The sequence below is a fragment of the Echiichthys vipera genome (genome assembly GCF_963691815.1).
Source record: "Echiichthys vipera genome assembly, chromosome: X".
Taxonomy (NCBI): domain Eukaryota; kingdom Metazoa; phylum Chordata; class Actinopteri; order Perciformes; family Trachinidae; genus Echiichthys; species Echiichthys vipera.
In genome coordinates this window covers 24120208-24137697 of record NC_139825.1, presented here as the reverse complement: position 1 = coordinate 24137697, position 17490 = coordinate 24120208, and the positions used below count along the sequence as shown (strand labels likewise).

At 40.8% G+C, this 17490-nt stretch overlaps 2 protein-coding genes across 2 annotated transcripts in view; one reads left to right on the top strand and one right to left on the bottom strand.

Annotated features, from left to right (window-relative positions):
* Window positions 1-1245: 1245 nt before the first annotated feature.
* Window positions 1246-3732, top strand: inka1b (inka box actin regulator 1b). Its single transcript, XM_083939936.1, has 3 exons — window positions 1246-1314; window positions 1419-1471; window positions 2697-3732. The coding sequence occupies exons 2-3, from the start codon at window positions 1454-1456 to the stop codon at window positions 3624-3626; spliced, it is 948 nt and encodes a 315-aa protein (XP_083796062.1). The 5' UTR covers window positions 1246-1314; window positions 1419-1453; the 3' UTR covers window positions 3627-3732.
* Window positions 3733-4206: 474 nt separating this feature from the next.
* The window catches only part of uba7 (ubiquitin-like modifier activating enzyme 7), a 44649-nt gene continuing 31365 nt past the window's right edge, over window positions 4207-17490 (bottom strand). The window contains exons 22-24 of the mRNA XM_083938476.1: window positions 8397-8498; window positions 7151-7233; window positions 4207-5682 (exon numbers count right to left, since the gene is read on the bottom strand). Coding sequence (XP_083794602.1) covers window positions 5550-5682; window positions 7151-7233; window positions 8397-8498 — 318 coding nt within the window. The 3' untranslated portion in view covers window positions 4207-5549. The remainder of the gene's footprint in view (window positions 5683-7150; window positions 7234-8396; window positions 8499-17490) is intronic.

The window sequence follows — 17490 nt, the reverse complement described above, 5'->3', positions numbered from 1 at the left end:
GCAGACATTTCTTAAGCTTAAATCAGTGGTTCTTCACCTTTTTGGCCTTCAAGCGTTAAGAATACCTGACTATTTGGGGCTGCTTGATTGTTGCAGATGACTGAGTCAGATGGTTCTGTGTGAAAAACTGTTTAAGGCCCGAAGATGAAAATGTTTCCAATATTTCACAAAAAAAGATTACAGACAATTTCAAAAAATGAATAGAAGCTTGTAAAAAACATTGTTTTTTTCTCCTTTCCTACCTCATAAACCATCTCCTGACCCCTCAGATGCATCTGGTGAGGCTTCGCAGGGCCGACACCCAAGTTGGTAACCACTGGACTGAATTATGTAACAGTCGGCCTATGTAAAGCAGTGAAAACTGTCTCAACCAGTGAATGCTGCGTACACATTGATCCATTAGTATTAATAATTTAATTCTTTTTAAAGTCATATGGGCATTCTTAGTGCGTACTTTTACTTCTGTAATTTTACTACGGTAACATTTGGATGATAGTACTTTTATTAAAGTGATTTTTATTGGTAGATCGGAGCAGTCACTGTGGTTGAATTACAATACAAAGTGTTATCAACACCCAAAGAGGTGAGGTGAGGAGGAGCAGTCATGAATGGTTTGCTCATCTGCAAATGAAATGAGATCTTCATTTGAGCCCCAACTCCTTGTTTGCATTTCTACACACCAGTTAAGAGAAGAATGGTGAATGGGTCGTATGCAGAATAAAGGGTGCGAAAACCGATGTGCAGAGACAGTGAATAATTACAATATGGAAGCTCCTCCTCCACGAGGTGGCGACATATAGATTTCAGTAAATCCACACATGTATGCAGATGCTCTTCAGCCAAGACAACTTTTACAAAAACGTTTTGCTACACTGCACGAATAATACCAAACTTGTGAAACGACAATGCAGAAAAAATAAATAAAATGAAAATGTAATAAATACAACAATCAATGTCGATGAATATTTAGAATATAGCCTATGATTCAATGAGAAAGTTTTAGGTTCATTGAATCTAATTATTGTTAATTAAACATTGTCGTATTATCCAAGTCCACGTGTAGTCTCCACAGTGTAATACCACACAAAAAAAGTGACAGTAGGAGCCGCTGCAATTACACTGGAAAGTATCTTGTTTCAGGCGACTTGCTATTGGTTGATTTTTTTATGCCCTGTGCTGATTTGCTGCAGCGAAAAGCTCAGCATCGTCAAAGTCCGTTGACAGACCTTCATCTGGTTCAGATGAGGGAATAGTCAGAGCGAGACATTGTCAGTGATCAACTGTGCTTGGCTTAACTTGGAAGCTAATGCGAAGGTGAGTCTTATCCGGCCAATAATATACGTCTTAAGAAGTGAAATTACACTATAATTAGTGTAAAAATGCTATCACTAATGCATTGTTGACCTTTTTTGTTGCAGAAACAATTAGCAGGATTGTGAACTTCACTGCAGACATGTACTCAAAAGCAATGGTATGTTTTCTCCACCTGATTTTATATTTTTATATTTGGACAGTTTTGTAGATGCATGACAGTGGCCGATTGTGATATAGGTTGACTTTGTAAAACATGATTGTACTGATTCTTAGTGTTTTTTTCCCTTTTTTTGGAAGTTCTGTATTGTAGTTTTTGGAAAGCTAGAGTGATTTTTATTCCCTCAAATCATCGTTAATTCAACCCAAACTGCCACTGCAAAATGCATACAACCGGGTGAATCACTTCTCCCCGTTGTGTGAAGGCAGCCAAGAGGAACAGGGCATTTAAAGAGATGCAGACTGGCCACAGAGCACCACTGAGGATGTCTCTGCATGTCAGACAAGTCTCCCCGGGGGCCAAATGGTTCAGCACCCACAGCTGTGATAACATCATGGCATTGTGGTGTCCTTCCTATTCCAAGCCAAACACTGGCAGGGCAGGGAGGTTCAACAAACTAAATATTATAAGAACTTGAAAAACACAACACATGACAGCATAAAACAAAGTGGAGCTACTGATTGTACTAGAGATCTTTTATTGAGTCTGCTTTCTGCGACAGGAATGCTTGGTGAGACTATTTGTTTCTTATATGATTGTAAAGACCATGTTGCATCAACTGGACTGCATTGCACTGATGTCAGTTTTATCTGAAAGCTGTCAAATTATATGATTCATAATTAATACATAATCACTGTGTAATTCCAAAATGTTCCTGTCATTTCCTGCTTTATAATACAGTCCAGTCAACATCCTGTGAGTTAGGGGAATCCAGAGAGGATATGTGCCTCGGCACTCCTCCACGGTTCAGCTCGACTTTGTTCAAACTTCCCCTTCTTGCTTTAGGAGGCAGGGAGAGTTTCCCCCCAGTATAAAATGTGCATCCTGTTCTCAGAGCCACATTTGTTTTGTTTTCTGGAATCATACTGCATGGGATGGTCTCCATGAAGCTGCTCTGAGGTTTGTCAGGAATGCTTTACTTGTTATATGGTCATAGAGCAGAGTGATCTCAGCTAGTAAAAATCTTATTGGGCCAGTTCTGGAGATATACAGAGGGAACTGTGTCTCAGCTAGTCCGGCCACGGCATGTTGAGATATTTTGGAAGCTAGTCTAACTGCTCTGTAGACTCCTCCAAAAGTGTACCATAGCATTTTGGTTAGAGGTGTTGACTGTATTTAAATTCTGCCTGCACCACTAAGTCATTGTGTCTTTCTCTTTGTGAAGCTTTGTTTAGGAGATTCTACTGATTGCCTCCGGGACCAAATGCAGTGCATGATGAGATCCTTGCAGGACCTGAAGCAGATAAGCAGGTCGAGGCCACTGAGTGAACCATGTGTTCGGACCTTCGCTGTGACACGGCTCTGCAAACAGAGGACACAGCAAGAGCGACTTACTCGTCTACGTGCTTCTGACGCCAGTGAAGCCAGTACATATGACTCTGCCTGCTGCCTGGCCAGCCCCCTGGAAGAAGAGGAAGAGCATCAGGAGCATGAACGCTTGGCACAAGGCTCCCCAAGCAGTGAAAAGAGTCTGGACTTTGACTCGGGTTACTCTGAGGCTTCTTGGCCGGATGAAGGTGTGGTGCTGAGGAGGACCAGGAATGTGCGGGTCTCCTCTTCTGCCTGCCTTCGCACAAACAGAGGACCTTCTGGCAGAGTCAGGCCCAAATCGACCTCGGACGCTTGCCTGGAGCGATGGACCTCATTTGAGGCAAGTGTCCCAGAGGACTGGACGACATCGCTGCTGAGCCGCAGCAGGAACAGACAGCCTCTGGTTCTGGGCGACAACAGCTTTGCTGACTTAATAAAGAACTGGATGGACCTACCGGAGTGTCCTGAGCCAGCAGAACTAAAGCTCAGTGCAGGCCGGCGTCTTGCCAAAGACATTTTGATAAACATGCGGCGCAGACTAGCAGGGATGTCTAAAGGTGTGGAGGTGAGACCAAAGCCAGCAGACTCAACAAGAGTCACCAGGGCTGCAGAGGCTTCCAAACGGATGTCCTGTCCTGTGGGACTCCAGACACTCAAACCTTTCTTTCACCAGTCCCACACAGGCCTACATCAACCAGACACTGACTTCTACCAGTTCACTGCTCTCATGAAGACAGGCAGTCGACAGCCCATCATATGCAATGACATTATTGGATACATTTAAGTGAGGCTGTAACCATGGACTGAGCCTTTAGCACAAATTATAATAAGATGGTTCTATTTTCACAACTGGATTTTGTCAACAATGTTGATACATCTGCAATAAAAGTTTTAAGGATTTAATGAAAATGTGTTCTGTTTCTGCCTGATTATTGTGGCTGTCTGTTATCGTGTTTGACACATTTTAAGCTTCTAAGTGATGTTACGGAGGCAAAGGTGTCTGTCGTTGTTACTGACGCTGTATTTAGTGCCAGCTAAGCTCAATCAGTCTTTTGACAGGTAGAGGTTGAGAGACAAATCTCCTGACAGGGCTTTTTTCAGCTCAATAAAAACCCACACATGTATATTCAACACAACCCATTCCTGATTACAATGGGAGGTTGGGTGTGTTGTGGTCATCATAATAAAGTATGTATGTCTGTGACCTATTTAAAATAAGGTAAGGGAACTGAAGTATTTAAGTGAAGTACACAGACATGGTTCCTCATCAACAAATATTTATTTAATTATTATTGTTCAAACATAATTAAATCACAAACAGCATCCTTAAACCATAGGTCCAGTTACACCTTGAAAAAAAAAATTCCGGTAAGTAGTTGCAGTGAACATTTCGGAGAGGACATGTCATATGAAGATTCAAATACAGCCAACTGGGAGAGCAGAGCATTGTAAAAATAACAGGGTTTGTACAGCTTTAAAAGAGTGAAATTCACAAAGCACTTTCAATGTATCCAAACATAAACTTTCCAGAGCCTTTATTATCACAACTGAGGATTGTTTCATCTCAAATATTAAAAGTCAAGTCAGTCAATTCAAGTTTTTTTTTTTTTTACATGAGTGATGAAAAAACAGATTATGTTGAAAATCAAGACATTCAAATCCAAGCCAGTGCTAACCTTAAAACATTAGGGTTAAATTAAGCATTTTCCAAACTTTCAAGAATTTGTGCAAATCTTGAAGACACTGTTAACATGAGGGCATGAAGTGAAACACATCGTGAGGTTGTGGAAAAGGGTAAGGCGTTCACATAAGCCATCTGAGGACAGACAGAGGATTCTCCACTCTGACCAGCACCGGGATTCTTCTGGGAGGGAGAGGAGGGGGGCTTGGGCATGTGCTCGGAGCAGGATTTGAACAAGACAGCTGTGTCCAGAAGGCTCGAGCACCCCATCGTCAAAGTGCTGTACCTGCTGTGCCAACTGTCTTTTCTGACTGCACCCCTTCAGCATCGTGCTCAGTCTGACCCGAATTAAAGCTTGACACCAGGCCAGTACTGCAGTGCCAGATCATCTAATCCATATGCCTTGGCAGCATCCTAACAACCTCTTAGCCTGACCCCTTGGAAGACACATTGTATATGTAAATGAAAACCAAAAGTTAGCAAACAGAACTTTTTTGGTAATATATATGGTAGAAATTTGCATTTTTTTAAAGTTGACTTTGTGAGATTCGCACAATAATTCCCATGTACTGTCATGTACTTTTATAAATCTCAAAACATCGCTTGAATCTTGAGTAATATGGAAATTACAGTTTCCGCTTTTGTAGTAAAAAAAACAAAAAAGAAACAAAGAGAAATTAAATGAATATCAATCTTTGTACATTTTGTAGTATTTTTTGGGACATGGCTACTGATCAGTACAATAGATTAGACACAGATTATGGAATGATTCACTTTGTATGATCAGATGTCATAAACAAGAATCCCAGTATGCAATGATTTAAAAATATTTGTCGAATGACATGAAAGAAATAGATAAGACAAATGCTGGGGAAAAAATAATTCAGATATGAATCTTTGTAAACAGCTGACGCAACAAAATGAGGAAGTTTTTAACTGATATGATGTCAGAGGGGTGTTAAGTTTGCCTTGTCACATTGAAGCGGTTCCATATGATGCATTTTCACTGGAAACTTGTTGGTGGCATCAAAAGAGCAGGTATCTGATAGGTGGGACTGTCTCACAGTCCTCATCTTCAGTAAATGAGGCGATCAACTGCAGCATCTTCTTGTTTGGAGGGATATCCCTCTTGGTGACCATCCTCACCACGTCAGAAACACTGCAAAAATATATATTGTGTATATAAGTTTTGTCTGGGAGAAAGCAGTGTCAATTTAACAAATAATATAATGTTATACTAAAAACCAATTTTAACACACATTTGCTTTATTTTACCTTTAAAAAAGTGTCTTCTCGTCATTAACAAGGGGCATAAATATTGTTGTCTCCTGTCAGGAGATTTGCTTTTGCTTATTATCAAAAAATCCCATAAAAAAGACCAAAACCAATAATGAAATCATCCTACTAACAAGTGTCTATGTAGCTATCCAAAGCTTCATAAAGCATATCCCTCCATAATTGTTCATGTTAATCACACATACACCATCCTGCTACTGGTGTATGAATACATTTTAAGCCGGGGCTCAAAAAAGTCCCCAAGAAATATACTATACTAATGGTTATGTAAGGGTGTGAAAAACCCCAGTGCCGAGTTGCGGTAGAAAACTATTTAGTCATTTTTTAAAATGAAACTATTTATTTGTGACCTGTTTTAAAGGATTTGCATCTTTAGTTGGAACAAATGGGCTACAGGACACAGACAGGGCAAGGAAGTAAAAAAACGTATTGAGAATGTGCTGTTGGATTTGGTCTTTTCATGGGAATTTTTCACAATAACAAAAATCTAGAATAATAGGAACTGTACAATTACATGATTTTGAGAGTTATCTGAGTTTTTCATTGCTCAAGTTCCCCCACTACCCCAACACAGGAAGCTTGGAGCACGGCAACTGCACAGGAAGTGACTACTAGAGAGGGCATTTGTCACGTGCGACCTGTTGTCCACATGGCCGACACTCTGCCCCTCTCAGCCCCTGCACCGTTATCTAACCACAACACCAACACTAACTCCCCAGAGCCTGGAGCATAACAAGCATACATGGACATGCGCAGAGTCTGTTTCAAGTTGAACATGAAGACCTCACAGGAGGATTTAAGCAAAGAATTATTACAATCATATATTTAATTTACCCGGTAAATAATTGCCTGTAAAAATAACTTAATGTTTAACCTGATTGATTACAGTTACAGGGAACATCCCTGAGGGTGCAATTTCTGCTGTGACCCAGTTCTTGATGAGGAGAGACCATAGCACGAGGCACCTGATTAATTTCAAACACCCCGGGCACTTATAATGTGCTGCTGCGCTGAGCAGGCCCAAACAGGGTGGCTTCTCAGATGCAGGAAACAAGGTTCACACTAATTTAACTCTTTAACTCTTGTCCTCAACAAACAGAAGGAAACCCGAGGAGTATGGGTCTCACTCATCAGTGTGCAGTGATGTGCGTGACCATGTCAACAGGCTTTCTGCTCTCAGGCTCGGAGGATACACCTCATCCTGCCATTGGCCTCTAAACAAACAAAGGGAGGCTGCTTATTGTGATTGTTTATGTAGACACGGCTGCATGCCATATGTAGCCATGCATATGAAAAAAACAGCACTTTATATTTGTCTTAGCTGGACATACCTCTGCTTGAGCCTCTCCTTATGTCCCATGTATAGGATAGCTGGTCCGTAGAAGAGATCGCAGACACTCAAGCCATATTTATCCTGCACAAAGAAATTATTTAATTAATTGTACAATACAAACATAACAAAGCATAAAAAGAGATGAGAGCGGAGTATTGCCTATGTGTAGAGGTAATTTCTAGAAAGACAGCAGTCCGCAGCAGAGCTAAAGGTCTGATGATGACCTGTGGCCTCAAAAAACTTCAGCAGTTCAGGAAGCTGTTAGTGTCTCCACAAATAAACTACGGGGAACCTGGCCAGTCAAAGGTTAAATGAAACCTGGAACAAATATGATCACAAATATGATGCCAATTTATTTTCCCTTTTACTCAAGAACATGCACGCATAAAAAAGGCAAGGCAAGCCATGTGTTCAGATATATCTGTTGCAAGTGACCTATATCATATTATAAAGACAACATACTAATTGTGTGAAAGCAATAGGACAGATTTATACGGCACTTTCACTTGTACAGTTACAAGGGTTAGGGGTTGGGGTTACCTACTAGTATTTTGGTGTGCATTTGATACAAGGCAGCATCTTAGTTATTAAAGACACAAGATTGTATCCCTTTGTTTCCAGTTATCTCAGTTTACCAATCTAAGCACATTCCTACTGAATCATAAAATCTAGGTTGTATACGAAATATTAGAGCCCTGAAGGAAGCTTTGTGGAATACATTTTTTGCCTTTTCTTGTAGAGAGTTATGTTAGAGGATTGGTGCCCTTGTGTCTGTAGCACAAGAACTGGAAACGGGGGAAACAGCTAGCCTGGCGCTATCTAAAGGTAACAAAATCTATCAACCAGCACTTCTAAACCTCTCTAATCAACACATTATATCTCAAAAAGCTATGGAGTGGGATTTCTTGCAGTAAAAATATTAGACATAATTAGTGAGATAAGCATGTATAAATAGCCGATATGCATTGGGGAAATGGTTCAACACACTGTTCAGCCATTGGAAGAAAGCTGATGGTCCAACAGCAGCATTTCTTTCCCCCAGGATGGTAGAATAGATTCCTGAAACTGTGAATGGAAGGTGCAAAGTGGCTAATCATTTCCAACAATGGCAATTGAGTGCACTAGAGGAAGGTGAACAGTTTTTGGTATAAAAAAAACCAAAACATGCATTAAATTTACACTCAGTAGCACCGGGTGTGAAGAAAGTGTGTGTTTCCTTGCTGAGAGGAATGAGGCGGCTGTACCTTGATATACTGGAACAGATCTCCCAAGGTCATTTCCTGCTGATCGCCGCGTCTTCCCTCAACAAGGAAGTCATCCCACAGGGTGTATTTCTTTCCTGCGACCTGCCGATAGACACGTTACATACACCAACACACACACACACACACACACACACACACACACACACACACACACACACACACACACACACACACACACACACACACACACACACACACACACACACACACACACACACACACACACACACACACACACACACAAACAGATGACAGATGAAGCACTATTTGCTGTGAGGGATGTGCAGAAAATGTTTGGGTTCATAACAAGAGTCCTGGACACTCACAGACAGACAGAGTGCATTTTTCATCACTGTTAAAAAGCAGCTGAGAACACTCAGCAGCAGAGTAGACCCAAACAAGCCATGATGAGGTCGAGAAGGCGCTTCCTCATATATGATGAAGTAACCCTCTTGCTTTTCACAAGTTTCCAGCTTCAAGGTTGACTTGATTCTCACAGCTTTACGATCTTCCTGCACTAGTGAGATAAGTGTAGTTTGGGGGAGATGATATTCTTGCAACTTGAGAAAAAGTGGAAGAATGTTGCTCATAAAACGTGCATCTGTGTGAATATAAATGTGTTGCTCTAGGCAGTGAGATAACAACAGGGATTTTTCCAGACACCTCGCCAGAATGCATTTAAAGAAGGTGAAGTCTAAACTAAAAAATTTTGATTGTTATGAGACACACTTGACATTTGGCTGTTTAAACTGGGAATGATAGTCTGTCAACAAAAGCAGCTTCTATCGTCTATCCTCTTTTGCTGATTGATGTATTGTATGTTGTGTTGAAACATTTTTGCTAACATTAAGGTATTGGCAGTGGTAATCCATGACCGTTTTGACAATTGTGCCATGCAGAATTAGAATCAGAATCAGCTTTATCCCCCATGTATGTGCAAACATACAAAAATACAAAAAACACAGAAATATACAAGATAAAAATAAAAATATAAATAAAGTATTTACCAAAGCATTTGCCATTTTGGTAATTTTGGTACCGACTAAAATGTGTTACAAGAATTCAAACCATTGGACAATTGGCGAGATTTCCAATGTTGTTTACTCATTCTTGAATAAGATAGTTCCTGATTTATACCAAAAACTCTACTATATACTTGAAAAAAATGAAAAATGGGGTTTTGTAGAAAAACATTAATTTTCTCGAGGCAAATTTCAGTAAGCTTGGCTATCCTATCAATACTTCTATCCAAATGTTTATGAGTAAAATTATTATTTTTACGAACCTACAAAACTTTAACCAGTCAAGAAAATAATCATTGTATTTCTACATGTATGTATGAAACAATGAGTGGACTGTTGCAAAGCCCCTTTCCCACTGTACAAAAAACACACTAACGCCCATTAACATCTGGCTTTTGTCTTTGTCCGGCGGTAACTTATGCTCCTCTTTTGTCATCTCAGCAACAAATTTCATCCCTCTTCGTCCAAGCAGCCCTCGGACATAGTTCCAAATTGGTCGGCACCGAGTTTGAAAGAGACTTAGAGCGTGCTCACACTATCCTTTTGGCCGCGGCCAAAACCGGTTTTTCAGCTAAAGTCTAGTACCTTTAAGTAGTGTGAGCGCACCCGCTCCGCGCTCAACTGGGGCCAGCTGGGCCGCCACGGCCCGCTTGAAAGAGGTGGGCTTTAGCGGAGCCGTTTGCACATGTACGAGCACGAGCGTGCGCACGTGCACGCGCACGAGCCCTACGGCAGTAGCGTTATGTCCGCCTGTTCGGACATGTAAATAGAAGGACGGACCATGCGCGGACATTTAACAACAACAACAATGGTGGGGAAAGGTTCACGTTGGTGTGGTGCGGAGGTGGAGTGTTTACTGCAGATTTGGTCGGATGAAAATATTCAAAAACAGTCGACAAGACGCAGAAAAACTCCGGGGTCTATGGAAAGATTTGTAAACAAAGCCACACACACGCGATCAATGCGTGTGATGTGTTACGGCTTGAAGGCGTATGGACAGCAAGAAGTATTGGCCGAGGCCCTGGTAGTGTGAGTACAAACGGGGCTGGGGCGCGGGGGGGAGAGGGAGGGGGGACAAGTACCCTAAAGTCCGGGTCTCGGTCCGGGAGGATAGTGTGAGCGCGCCCTCAGGGCGCACTCACACAGTTCATCCATACCGAGCCCAAGCATGCTTCACAGCCCAGGCACAGCACACTTGCCGGCCACGGCCCCATCACGGCCAGATGTTAATGGGCGTTAGTGTGTTTTTTGTACAGTGGGAAAGGGGCTTTGCAACAGTCCACTCATTGTTGGGATAGAAGTAATGATAGGATAGCCAAGCTTACTGAAATTTGCCTCGAGAAAATTAATGTTTTTCTACAAAACCCCATTTTTCATTTTTTTCAAGTATATAGTAGAGTTTTTGGTATAAATCAGGAACTATCTTATTCAAGAATGAGTAAACAACATTGGAAATCTCGCCAATTGTCCAATGGTTTGAATTCTTGTGACACATTTTAGTCGGTCAGTAGCTGGAATGCATTTGATACATCAAGAATTCATGACACAAGAAGCGTGATGAGAGTCTCATGAGTCTGAATCTTAACAAACAGTCATTCATTGAGAGATCATGACAAACAACACATCTTTTTCCTGCCTTAGGCTTCACTGTCGCCCTACAGAACTGCCATCACTTTGTCTCATGAGATCAGATCTTAGGATGGATGAGGACAGCGACTCTGTGTCCTCTAAGTCACTATTCCTATAGGATTGAACTTTGACCTCTTGACAAATATAAAGTCCTGACACCCAGACAGATCATTTGAAACCCCTGCAAACATAAATGCTGCTGTTTCTTTCTGTCACTAGACCAATTATTGGTTTTTAAATGCCACCACACCATAAAAATCATAATCCACACGTGTATGGATCCAAGGCGAAATCATCACCTGACCTGAAACGAGTCAGGATTCCTCACATACAGAAAATATGTCAAAATCTGTCACACAGTCAGACAACCCTGATCACACAGGCGCTGTCTGGCGAGAGAAGTTGTGAAGATCAAAACTTGGCTTGAGATGTGAATACCAAAACTCCAGCTAAACCTGGGTCCAATTATCTCTGCTCCAGCAGCCAAGGGGAACTTTTCGACCAGCCCTCAGAACTCCCACCACTTATGGGGTTTGGGGTTATGGAGACACACTCAAGGCAAACTTCTCTGTCTGACAGGGCGTCTAGGTCCTTTGTCCCATTTTCAGACAAAGCACGTTTTGTTTGCAAGATGCAGTTCTTACTCCGCGGTCATGTTAGCAATTTTTTTTTATGTTTATGCAGAGTGAATTATCAGTTCAACCTCAGACTTTCCATGGCACAATATAACTTAAGCCTGTAATGCACTTGTAGTACAAAAGACCATTATTTGAAATGATATTGCAAAGGAAAAGTCATTGTCAGACTTTAAAATGGACCTCCTTCATTCAGTGCTTCCACGCCAGAGTTTTTCATGAGTGCTTTTGTGCGCAGATGCTGATTTTACACAATGCTTAGCACAGGCTATTTTTACCCTTTCTCCTCCCTTCCTCTCTCTTATATCTGTCACATAACTCCAGCAGGAACCTGAAGCCAATCAACTACCCCATCAAGCCGTGTGTAGAGTGACGTCAACTATTCAACACTTTAGCAGGGGAGAAAAAAAAAGCAAGAACGCTGGAACCAAACCGGCTGCTGGAAACAATTACAAATGGTTTCCCACAAGCAAAACTACAGTATCTTTCTGTAATGGAACTTCTACCATAAAAGAAAACTAAAATTATCCAAAGAGACAGTTATCTTTGGGGAGAGAGAAGGAATGTGAAGCAGAGAGTTGTTGTTTGCCTCATTGAGCAACATTGAACCCAATTACCAGGGTGGAAAATAACACAAAATTTGCTTTCGTGGGAACCTAAATGCAAATACTCTTGCAGTATATCCACTGTTACATTTCAATAAACCAAGGTGCTCACAAAAAAGACCAATCAAAAGGAAGAGCTACTTGGGATACTACAATAATATCTGAGAGGTCACCTGTTATCCTATTGACAAATCTCTCCCAAGTGCTCTCCCCTTGTTGGCTTATTCTCACAGCCACACAAAATCAGCTTGGCCTTGGGGTTGGAGTGTCCATCTTGAAAATGGCATGCTGGGATTTTTTGATTGAACTCAAAGTAAATGCATTAAAAGGAAGTCTAAAGTGTGTCTGACAATGGTTAGAGCTAAACCACAGTTAGGGGCTTTGGAGAGTATCTTGTTCTGGGCACGAGCAAGACACACGGAGGCCTTTGGTACAAGTGTGTTGTGTTCAAATACTGCCCATCTCACCGCGCATCTGCAGATCCAGGGATCTGTTTGGACAAAAAAGCAATACTGGCAGGCAGGATTCTGGGTGGTTGAACTAAACTGACTTTTAATTTGTGTGAGAGTGTGCATCACAATCAGAACAATAAAAGAAAAAGCAGCTGGTACAATTAAATAACCTGAAATTCTATACAACTCACAGAGAGGAAACACATATATGTCTGAGCATATCCACATATATGTCTGAGTTGCATAGGAATAGAGGTAAAACAGTGACCCCCACCCGCTCTGGAGACTGGCATCCAGAATCTGGAAAACCTCGTTTGAGAAAATTTGTAATTGAGAGCACAGCCTATACATGTGAAAAAGAGTGGCATCCCATAATTTGCATTTGCCACAGATGGGGGTAATGTCCGGGTATATATTGGCTAATTCAAATTTCGACATATGAGCTCTATGTACGGCTCTATGTAAGGATCAAGTCCCAGTGGTCTGCAGTTATCGTATGCCCTAAGTCCTGTTCCCACGCCACCCTGGCCATGTCTAGTGTCAGGTTTGGCGACGTGGAATCATTCCGGTACAGCGCTGATAGCTCACTCTTAGCCGTTGGATTAAAGGAGAGAAATGTGTCGATTGGATTAGGACTGGGATTGTTGGGAAAGCATGGTAGAGTGTGACGCAAGTAATCCCTGACCTGTAAATAACGGAAAATAATGTGTTTTGGGTAAATGAAATTCCTTCGAGAGTTCCTCAAAAGAGAAAAAAAAAACTGTTACCCTTGAATAAGTCTGAGAGTGAGGTGACACCTTTTTTATGCCAATCTAAGATAGAGGTATCGCATTGAGATGGAATAAAAAGGGGATTGGAGGCAACAGGGCTAAGAATGGCAAAGTCGGCATAACCAAATGTTATCCTAAATTGGGTCCACACCCTATAAGCGGAACGTATTAACAGGTTTTTTATTTGTTTGGGTATCTGATGGTTGAGTGGGGAACCAAGCAATGCTGAGAGTGAGATATTTCGGACTGAGTTAAGCTCCACTGTTGTCCATTCTGGGCTGTCAGATCGGAGATTGTATCTATGCCAAAAAGCGTGAGAGCGGATGTTTGCTGCCCAATAATATCAACGCATATTAGGGAGGCCCATGCCTCCGTCTTTCTTTGGACGCTGGAGCACAGCTTTGTTTATTCTGGGTTTCTTATTCTGCCATATGTATGAGGAAAAAGTCGAGTCCAGTGAGGCAAAAAAATGATTTGGGAACAAATACAGGTAAAGATTGAAATAGATACGTGAACTTTGGTAGTATGTTCATTTTTTCGGAATTTATGCGGCCAGCTAGAGTCAGAGCAAGGGGTGACCACTGTTGTAAAGAAGTTCACACCTGATTTTGAAGATTCATAAAGTTTTCTTTGAATAGGTTTTTAAATTTACGGGTGACCTCTATTCCCAAATAAGTAAAATTACATTTCTCAATCGTAAAAGGTATGTTACTATAATCAGTGTCCAGGGCCTCATCATTTATCACAAACAGCTTTGTCTTGTGTGTGCTAATTGTGTAGCCTGACATGGGTCTAAATTCTTCAAACAGAGACAGCGCCGCAGTCAGAGAATTGGTTGGGTCTGAGGTATACATTAAACTGACGTTAACTTCAGAGGATAAGCATGAGACAAACGGCCACTTCAACTTGAGAGGAATAAAGTCACAGTGGCGAACATCTACATTTATACTCTGTCTGCTCTGTTGTTGGAAGGCGGCCAAATCTCTCATCTGCTGTTCACATATTGTAGTCTGTATTATAAATGGAGCTTTGAACTTCCCCTTAAAACATGACACAGCAGGTCTTTCCAGAAAACTAAAGGCAACACAATGACATTTCAGTTATTAAATGTTTCCAACTTCACCACTTTGCCTGTCATAGTTTCACTGACACTATAGGTAAACACATGTACAGCTGTTGTAACAGCTTCAGTAACAATTTGGAAACACCGATGTTTTCATGTAACGGCAACACAAATCATTTTAATGCTTAGTACTGTAGTTTCTTTTCATCCCTTTGTCCTGAGATATAAGGCCAAATTCTAAATACTCTACAGTCCTTGACAGAATCCTCATTTGTATAATTTTTTTAATGAGATCAAATTCTCCTAAATTTACAGTGTTTGTGGCTTCTGCCTTATTAAACATTATGCTTCTTCTAAATTCTCTATCCCTGTGTGGCCTGTTCAGATATGAAGTTCCCCTAATATTTGCCATGAACAGCCCAAACTTCAGGCTGCTTCCTCTTGTTGACAGGAAGCTGGTGAGCTCCCCTGCTCTTCCTGACACATCTGAATATATTGTAGACAGCAACAGCTTCCAGGAAAAAATCTCATCATAAATGAATCCACCTATCGAATGAACTAACGCACATTGGTCCTAAAACTGTAAAGATATGAGTGAAGAAACAGATGATGTGTCTGCTGTGCAAATTCAGAGAAACCAAAGAAAAGTTCTACTCTTATTCCAAGGTCCATCCATCCATCCAAGGTGAGATGGGAAAATGCCCTCAATAACAGAATAGTTTTTATCTATTTTGATTAGGTGATTGTTGTGTTTCAGATTTATATAAAAACAGCAAAAAACTTAAGAACATCTGAGTTTATTTTATTATTCTGTTCGTAAAACTACATAAACTTATATTCATCTCCATCTTGCCCAAATAACCTACACTTCAACTTTATAGAATTTCATGATCAAAAGTTCAGAGGGATCTGGCTTCACCACAACGTGTTATTTCCAATGAGTCACAGCACAGTCAACCAAGCCTCGCGGTCACAGTCTGGACTGATAATCAACACATTATCAAAGGGTAATAGGGAACATAAAGCAGTATCATTTTACAGTTCAAAAAGAAATACAACAAACGTGATGGAGATCTTGATACAATTACTATTAATACTTTTTAATTTCAAATTTAATTTCACATTCACATTTTAGAACCAGGTTAAGATACTTTCGATATACTGTAAACATGAGACCTCACTAAGGCGGTTTAACAGCACAGGACCTGATACATAATAAAGTTTCTTATGATAACAAGAGGCACTGAATCCAAAAATAGCCTCCTCTGACTGCAGATATAAATGAGGACATGGGAATGTAGCGCAGCCAGAGGTTCAGCCAAGTGAACCTGATAAGGAGGTACAATGAATCTAAGTCTGATTGTGATTCCTTTCAGGGGACACAATCATGCTGGTCATTTTGCACAGGTCAACACATGTGGAGTGTAATCATAATGTGAGTTTTTAATCTTGCCCTTTAGGACAATGGAGCATTTTTAGAGACAGGAAGCCTCAATAAGTCCTCCTCCCTGCAGTCTACCACAAGAAACAGCACTGCTGAGGCATGATCCTGCCACAACTCCATTATCTGGACAGAATCCCAGCAGTGGAAACGTTTTTTACAACCCGTTGTGGCCAGAGGCCTGTTTGTTCAAAGGAAAAGCTTTTCCATCGGAGGGCTTCAAAGTGAGCTTTAAGGGAGGCAGATGGAGAGACTGTGTCGTCTTCTTAGTTCATATTTTCAACCTCCATCTCCTTTATCTTCCCTTTCTTTCAAAAGACAATCACGTTAATTTCACTAAGAAATTAGTCGCATGCTGTATATTGCAGTACAAGCAGATATGAGCTAAGGTTATTTCAGATATACTAGGGAAAATAGCAGATGGTCAGTCTTTTTTTTTCACAGTGTGTCTTTTTTCTGGGTTGAAAGTAAACAAAGATTCAAATTACCTCACATAATATCACAGTAATCGAAAATGTAAAATCATGTTTGTTATGAGACTGATGGGACATAGTGTATTTAGAACTATTTCATAACAAAAACGTTCTTTAAAAGTAAATTGGGGATGTATCATGTTTCAAACAACCACTGCATTTACTGGAAACATAAACAGACAATCGATTTCCTCTTTACCCAGCCAGCATCAATGCACCTTCTTTTACGTCACACCTACAGCACAGAGCTAATGGTGATGCACAGTGATACTGCGGATGACATCGAAACATCAATGGATGGAAGCTCACAGCCGTAAATGGTCTGCAAGGTCACCAGGGTGCGTCTGGAAAATGACAGTATATCTGTCTGAATGTGATTGTGTGTATGTGTTCAATAACAGAAAGTGATAGACTTTGCAGACTGGTCCGGCCCTGAGTTGTCGGACATTGTTCAGAGTTCATATGAGAAAACAGCTTTTAAGAGAGAACCTGGACCTGCTTGTTTGATCAGTAATCGGATGTCTATGCTTTATACAGTGTTACGTTGAGCTAGTGCTTCAGTAAATTTGTGTAATTGCTCATAAGCTTATTTTTTTATGTAAGCAAATTGTGTCCACAATCATTTTGACCAAGCACACCAGTTTTCTTGAATAATAATCAGTAGACTTGGCTTCCAGGTCGTCAAATAAAATCTTTGTGCTTTATCTAAAGGGGACCTTTTTTTTTATTTATTCATTTATTTTTTTACAGATTTTTCACATCAAAGTTACATGGTCTTGGGAAGTACTAATGCATGAAAAAAAGTTGTATGTGTGGTTTTACAGGGAGCTGTCTGTCAGATATATTGCCGGTGTTTTTGTATCTTTTGTTTTTGTATAGTTGCACTGACGTTATTTGCTGCTCTGTGTGCCCTGAATTGCCCCCCGGGGATAAATAAAGTTTTTTGAATTGAATTGAATTAAAGTAAACTCAGTGTCGGTTGG